This window comes from Atta cephalotes, assembly GCF_000143395.1.
Source record: "Atta cephalotes unplaced genomic scaffold scaffold00005, whole genome shotgun sequence".
Lineage (NCBI taxonomy): Eukaryota > Metazoa > Arthropoda > Insecta > Hymenoptera > Formicidae > Atta > Atta cephalotes.
In genome coordinates, this window is record NW_012130069.1 from 4,425,072 (window position 1) to 4,433,699 (window position 8,628).

The following is an 8,628-nucleotide window of genomic DNA, read 5'->3' on the forward strand; positions in this document are numbered from 1 at the left end:
TAGTAGCACGAATTTTCCGGACAACCCAATATATTTTTTTTTTAAATTGAAATGATCGAAATGAAGAAACAAAATGATGAAAATACATGTCACGTATTTCTGCACACATAATTAATATATGAATAATTAATATTTATATAACATGCAATTAATTAAACGTATTTGCTTATGCTAATTTTAGTTAAATTATGTGAGACACATAGATTTAAAGTAACAATTAATCTGATAGGATTATACAAAGAATAAAAAGAATGAGTCTATCCGATTGATCGTTAATTGCGACCATCATGATCATCACAATCATTGTGTGTGGAGAGAATAAGGCATAAATTATATATCGATTAAAAAGATTAGCATCTCGCAACTTATTAGTGATGATATCCGCGATATAGGTTCGCGCACTGTGGATCGATCAAAAGTCTCGAAAATGAAAGTATACCATATGCCGTATGGGAAATAAACTGACGCGATGCACTTGGGAAAGAGAGAGAAAGAGAAGGAGATTGCTATGTGTAAAGCCCTTTGAACATTGTAACGAAGAATTACAAACGAGGACGGAACGCCGAATGACCGAATGTCGGACGAAGCAGGTGCCTCAACAAAGTTACTCGTTTTATGTCGCACTTTATTTTGTATTCTATTCCATTTCATTGCGCGATACCTCCGCAAATCAATCATAATCTGATATCGCCACGGCCGTCGTTATCATTTTCCTCATGTAATTGTGTCGTCTACATATTTAATAGCAATAATCGCAGAACATAAGCGTAGCGCCGTATACATATGTACATAAATGAATAAACGAATACCGTTGACTTTTCATTTCACGCCACCTTAATATTTTAACATGAACTTCGATATCGAGATTATTACATCACATTTTAATTTGTTCTGGCAAAACTTAAGAACAATAGGATTACGTATAATATTACATTAAAATATTACGTTTATGTATAAATTACGTTTATACTGCTCTCTGGGAAATTTACATGAATTTCATAGACACCGAAAAATTACATGATTTCTATTTATCGCGGGTCTGCTCGATCTCGAAATAAAAGTAGAAAAGAACGCTATCATCGACCGAATCTTTTTAATCTGATATCTTTTTAATTTTCTTGAATACAATTTATCGTACACACGATCACTTCTTTTATGATGTAATTTTTAATATTATTACCGACATAGACATTGACGCGACGTATATCGACAATAATCAAACGCGATCTAGCACCTAATTTCTCATTCTTCCCAACAGCAACATCTGATAATGAGGATACGGATCGTATCCAATAAATATTTCTGATGACTTGGTCGCTGCCATAAGGCTTCGATCTTCAGACTTCAAAACTCCTCTCCTGTAATCTACTGGGTGGAGGCTCATCATTAAAGTCAAACAGTCTTTTCGACTTCCTAAGGAATATTATACCTTTTATTCTAAAGAAAACCATCTCTCTGATTGAGCATTCAAAATAAACAATACTATGAAAAAAAATCTTCAATTGATTTTGACATTCATTTTTTGTTGTTCAAGTGAGTTTAAGGTATTACATAAAAAGTTTAAGATATTACATTTAAAACAATGATACAAATATATAAAACATATGTCAATAAATTTTATTTTACTTTCGTATTTAATATACGTAAATGTATAAAATATACAAAACCGTTTAAAAAAGGGATAACAGAGATAGAGAGAGCTATAAAAAGATCGTATGAAGGAACACATGCTTATACTTTGGGTTGCTTTGACCTACTACAACGAACGATGGTCTTGATCGGCAATGTGTCCCCAAATTTGGATCAGGGAAATGTGGTAGTCGTATGTCACTCGGGACAAACGGACAGCTGCTTTCGATCGGTGGCAAATATCTTATCGTTTCGTGTAACGATATATCGTCGTTAAATGTGAAGAAAAGAAGGAACTGCGGTGAAAACGAAATCTCTCAAAGGCGCATTTATCAGACGATTTACAACTTTCAGCAATTTCTTGCGGTGACAACGAACCGGTTCGTAATTTGTTTACCCGTATTGTCACTCATTAGCAGATATATCAGCTAAGAGTTATGTACAACGGAAAAGAAGGTCGCGTTGTGTCACGAGAAATCGACATCGCGTCGCTTCTATGATATATGAGACAACCGGATGAATCTTAACCACACACTGCGTGTGATTTCAAAGTAATAACATATAGATACGCCCGATTTTTTAAAGATTCTCGTTTGTAGTCGTTAAATAATATAGTGCCGTTCGCATCCCAGTATTTTGGATATCTGCGTCCAGATTCTGTATCATATATTTTTTATTGCTTTTATGTATTTTCGCAGCAATTAAATTCAGGTATGAATATAATGTCTGTTAGAAGATGGTTGTTTACACACGTCTCTGATTGATTTTTTTAATCAATTCAAAACACAGATCAATAACGCATCGTATCATTGATTAATTTGATAATCTTATGTGAATTAATTAAAGATAATGACGCTCACGTAAAACGTTTAGGAAATTTGTAGCGTGTCTGTCTGCATTTTTGTTTTTTTAATTGCTCTAAGTTAAATACCGCCGGATTGTAAGTTGTTCGTCTTTGAATTATATAAGACAGCATAACTTCTATTATAATTTTGTACCCTGCTATTGATTTAGTACCGTTGTAAAAACGGACCGGACGTGATATAACGAAATAACGTATTTCGCGAGGCGAAAATAAAGTATCTTAGCGTTATACAATCGAGCGATTATATAGTCGTCGAATAGATATTAGCGTTCCGTAGCATTTGTTTAGCGATCCAACGCTGACAGCACTTACGTTCATCGCAGGATTCTCGTGTCTCCTCCCGCGGGATATTTTGGCTCACATAGCGCGGATAATCCGGCTTAATGTCTTCCTTGACGTGAATGAGAACGGTGCTCGTTTATTGCGAGCGAATGCGCCGAAATCTTGTCCTATCCTCGCTCGCGCCGGGAATTTGACGGAGAATGTCTCAACGGACAGTAGGCAGATGCTACCAAAAATCCCAGTGATACCTTTGATGTAAACGAAACGAACAACCGGCCCTTCTTGGTAATCGTCTTCAATCGATATTTGATAGTTGTTATTCGCGATCTTTTTTTCTAATAATTGATTAATTTCATTTTTGTCTCTGTGTATTTATGATAAATTTGAAACACTTATGAAATAATTTTTCTCCATTATTATATTTGACATTCTGATTTTATTGTTTAAAGACTTTTACAGTCAATATTTATTTTTTATTCATTTACTTATTGAAAAAGTGATTTATTATACATTCGATCGCATACAGCATATCCTTACTTTTTAATTGAAGCAAAGAATCAGGAGAATTAGAAATTTTTGTTTGCTGTTATTAATGACTATTTATTGCTGAACTTATAGAGCTTAAACGAGACTCCTATACTGTTGTCTTTAAATATATACATCATAATGTCTTGAGATCTGTTAATATATTTTTTAAACTTGATGAGCTCTTAGCATCTAATCATGATAATAAAATTTTTTGTTGCAAAAAGTTCAGCATTGAAGTGTACCAATAAGTTTGAAGGTATAATAATTTTTAAATATCTTCATAAAATTCTATAATTTCGGTGCGATGGAACTTGGAATCATATTACAAAGAAAGTAACAGTATGTTATACACTTTTTGTGAGAGACATAAGTATTTTATTGATATTATATGCTAGATGTAAATATATTATAATAAATATATAATGACATGAACGTGTAACATTTTAATCTTACGTCTACAATCATTATTATTGAATTGTATTAATTTTTATTAAGAAAATTTTGGAATCATGACGATACGAGTATGATGTATCTTATACATTTAAACGTGTAGTATATAATGTTATATTTTTGGAAAACTTACATTGAAAAGACGCATATATGAAAGCATTACACACTTGGATTTAAAGTGTACATATAATGATAATACTAATTAATCAAAGTGCATGTATTATTTTTTAGATTTTTCAAAGAAGAATTTACGATATAAAAAAAATATATACAGCATTATATACTGCATTAATTTTTTTTATACATGATTGGCGCGTGCAGGACGATAGATATATAGGCACAACTCCGATGTAATCCCTCGTATGGAATCCCGATGCGCGGCGGATTTTCTCAAGAAAAACATGTCGCACGTAATTTTCATTGTAGAACCGGCGAGCTACATGTCCGGATTCCGTTGAAAAACGTGAATCCGAGCGACGATTTTCCAGATTTTCTTTCGAGCGACGCCGGTCATGAGTCTCCTCTTCGTCGGGCGAATATAATTCCTCCATGCACACTTCGGCCGAACGCATCTTGATCGTCGTCGGTCTAACCTGGGGAACGAGGTCCCCGGTCCGGTTTTTACTCCAGGGAACGTGCGCCTCGAAAGCCAACGGCGCGGCACGTCCGCTGTCTGACAGCGGCTGGGATTGACTCATGCACGTTTCTATTCCGACCTTTCAGGATTTACTAGATGTCGCCGACGTGACTCGCGACCGCGTGACGTTCCTTGTGCGAGTGCACGCGTTTCATCCCTTTCGAGCTTGTTTCAGGAGCGAGGACTTCCGAGCCGAAATCGCTTCTCGCGAGAGACGAGAATTCATTTTTCGCGAATTCTAGAATAAATGTGTTCTAAATTAAAATTTAATGTTTTTATATATGTCGGAAATATATCGCACATTATTTTTGTGCTTTGCAGAAATAAATGATAAATTATTTATTTTCGAATCACGTGTACAGATACATATTATGTTTCTGTTAATTATATTATGATGTAAGAAAATAGGTGTATAACATTGTGCATAATAGTTGGTAACATATTGGAACCACCCAATTAAATTTGGATCTAAACTCTCTTATTATTCACGGGAATGTTATATTTGTCTTATTACATAAATTATCCTAGGATAACACATAAACGCGATATGAGTCTAACGATAATAAGATAAAGCGCGATAGCTGCATGATATCTAATTTAAGTAAAAATAAGTTAGCTCGTTTAATCGAGCAAGCGATCTAATCGAAGTGTACGTGTTGATCGGGGGTCTAGGCAAATGTTTCCTCAGATGAAGTTTCGAGTTTCCGGTCTGGATGCCAAGGCCAAGTACATCCTTCTACTGGACATTGTCGCCGCCGATGACTACAGATACAAGTTCCACAACAGGTAGAGGTTTTGTGTGGTGTAGGAAAAATAAAGGTGGACTCATAAAAATGTAAATGTCGCGAATAACTCGTGTTAACGATCTCGAGCATTTTCTAAACCATGATTTCTTAACATGTACGACACCTTTGTGTTGTTCTTGATATCTGTATTTTTTTTTGTCTTTTTTACTTTTAATATTCGAAAATCTTCTTAAACACAAATAGATTTGTAGAACAGAATTAATATTTTCTCACTGTTGTCGAGATCGTTAAAATTAGTTATCCGATTAACATCGCCGTATCCAAAAACGTTGATTTTAAACACGGCTCTCCGTTTTCACGGAGAACGTTAAACTTAACAGTGAACGGCAAAACTAATGTACGGTGTGTCTTTTTGCGATTGCAAAATTGTTCGCAGACGCATGTTTCCCGCGTATAAAGTGAGGGTGTTCGGATTAGACAAGCAGGCTAGCTACATACTTCTAATGGACATCGTGGCATCGGACGAATGCCGATATAAATTTCACAACAGGTGACACTTTGATCCTGCGCGATCGTAGCGATTCTGGATCATTCTTTTTAATTACGAATTAAAACTCTTACATATATTAATAGTCGGAAAACTTTTTGGAAGGTACATTTAATTAAAAACGTTTCTTTGGCATAAATAAAAAGTAAGTAATTAAAATAAAAAGTATTGTAGATAATTTTCGGAATTATTTTGAAATAATGATCCTGAATTGGTTCCAATCGCGAATAATACTATCTGTATCATGAAATCCTCTCCTGAAATATAAGTGTGGAGCGTGCGCTGCGAACAATTCCTCATACTCGTCGAAGATAATTTAATTATTTGTAATCCTGTGCAATCTTTTCGCGATCTTAAATATGATTAATCCTATCCGCCATGCGTAACAAATCCACGTTGAATTTCTGCATTTTTTATGTGAAAAATCAATTAGATAATACATTGAAAATTTATTTTTAAATGTTTAACTATTAAATATCTATTTTTTTATATTCTTGTGAACGAAGCAATATTTATAAAAAAAAAATAATGAATGATTTGATTCTCTCGCAGAAGTGCCACATAAGGGACGGTCCCATGGGAAATTATTTCGACTTGTATGGGAATCGCAAGCCTTCACATTAGTTAACCGAGATGCTTCGTGAATTTCATTTCTCTGTAATTTCTCAAAAATTTCCGTGCATATATACATTCCAATAAAATTTTAAAGATACATTCAAATAAATATTATAATTCTCTAAAAATTTTATTAAACAGCTGCGCGTTAATCATCATATTTATCGTGACTTGTGTTTTAAAAATAACTTTCGCATCTTTGCTCGTTTTCGTTTAAAGTTTCTCTCGAATTTGACCCAGCGCAAATATTTGCTTAGCTACAAAAGTGAACAACTGTGTATTTCTTTCACGTACTTTTGCGCACTTTTCGACGACGGTACGGCACCGGAAACTTTTTCGCAACAGACATTGACTTGTTCCGACAGAGGGACTCGATTAGCGTTCTTCATCTTGAGAAAACTCTTACGAGGCATCTCGGTTACCGATGTTCGGACGATCGAAACGCAGATCACAATGAACGATTACATCACGTCGGCGACCGCAGCCACTTTGGAACTCGTCGGACGAGTTCTTCGATCCTTTGCGCTCGCGTTTGACCCACCTGCGACGACGGGAAAGAATACGAACGGTGGACACGCCTCTCTTAAAAGACAACAATCGTGTCTGGTTGATGCTCGCGGCGAGTCGAAGCTACTCGAGCTAAGGAGGAACACTAAATAATTTGAACCTTCTTTCGACTCGTTCTAATAAATCATCGGTTTTGTCGTCTAAGTTGAGAGATGCTTAAGCAAGTTACCACTGTCCTACGAGAAAATTATTGGAATCTCTGCTCGATTATCAAAAACACGATTAGCACAATGGTTCTTGCTTATATTATATAATTATAATCGAATCTAGTTAGATATATCGAATAAAAAAACCAACCAATGAATTATAATGTACTTTAAATAATTCGTTTCGGCATGGTGGACGTAAATTAAAAATATTCCCCATAGACTGTTTCGCTTGAGATGTAAGAACTAAATCAACTGTACGAGATAGAAATTGATGTTGAAATAAATTATAATCTATCGGACATTTTTTTATGGTCTGCATTTCGATCCGAGCGATTTGTCCTAAATAACGATGAAGAGCATTTCTCATATCTTCATCGTTGTTGAGGCATGTTACGTGGCGAATTGTTTCCGGTAAATTTCTAATACATTCTTACGCGTGTTACGAGCAGTAGGTGGATGGTAGCGGGTAAAGCAGACCCGGAAATGCCGAAGAGGATGTACATACATCCGGACTCGCCCAGCAGCGGCGAACAGTGGATGCAGAAGGTCGTGAGCTTCCACAAACTCAAGCTCACCAACAACATCAGCGACAAGCACGGCTTTGTAAGTACTGTACGTAACGCCAACCAAACAATTACTTACTTACTAGCTACTCTAAGCTTATTCCTTTAGTTTGCAATTAATCGCTAACTTGAACCTGCCTGAAACGTGTGCGACAGGCCGATTCAAAATTGCGAAACGGCCGCAATTGTGCATGTGATACTTTTCGCGATAAATTTTTCACAACGATGACGATCGAAACACAAATATTATTCGATCTATTTAATTCTATATCAAGTCAAGAAAGAAGTACCTATCAAAATGTGACATCTTTATATTGATAGAGAGCTGATGCTTCACTTAATTAATCCAATTTTAAGGTATACCAACTTTTATGTTCGTATAATAATCCTCGCGTTAATCGCATATACATGAGTGAAAAGGCTGAAATTCGCAAAATCGATCGAAAAACCGGAAACAGAGCAGTCGCGTTCCTTCACAACGGCTCTGACGGACCCCGTCAAGCGCGCGCGATCGGATTTCTGCGCGGATACCTAACCGTAGTGTAATCCTGGGATTAAGTTATCGCGATGGATTTCGCCGTCAAGTAGTTTCACTCTTTCCCCGCTTCTCGTTCGCTTCGCGCTCCTCTTATTCGTCTTCTTCCTCTCTATTAGCCTCGGCCGCCTGTCCCTTTAGTTCCCTCCCATCCCACCCCTCCCCTTCGTTCTCGTCTTTTCTTTCTTTTCGACGCGAGGTGCGCGGAAGCCAGCATTAACTAAAGACGAAGCCTGTCCCCTTTCTGCGGCTATGGTGGTTCTGTCTCTTTCCCTATATACCTCGTCCTTTTTTTGCGAATCCTTTTTGCGGCAGCCCGTCGGCGTCCTTTGAAGGATCTTGCATCGCTGGCTCGTGAAATCTAGTCCTCCTTACCCAGAGCCCGCCCGATGTCAATGGCTGGCTGTCGTGCAGTGCGTGGCAGATCGACCTTTGTTAAAACCACTCCTCTGTCTCCTCTTCTCTCTCTCTCTCTCTCTCTCTCTCTCTCCCTCCTCCTCTCTCCTCCTCCTCTC

General features: G+C 36.7%; 1 protein-coding gene across 1 annotated transcript in view; it reads left to right on the plus strand.

Annotated features, from left to right (window-relative positions):
* Window positions 1-8,628, plus strand: part of LOC105626340 (optomotor-blind protein) — a 96,484-nt gene that overhangs the window by 33,349 nt on the left and 54,507 nt on the right. The window contains exons 3-4 of the mRNA XM_012207642.1: window positions 5,064-5,177; window positions 7,465-7,627. Coding sequence (XP_012063032.1) covers window positions 5,064-5,177; window positions 7,465-7,627 — 277 coding nt within the window. The remainder of the gene's footprint in view (window positions 1-5,063; window positions 5,178-7,464; window positions 7,628-8,628) is intronic.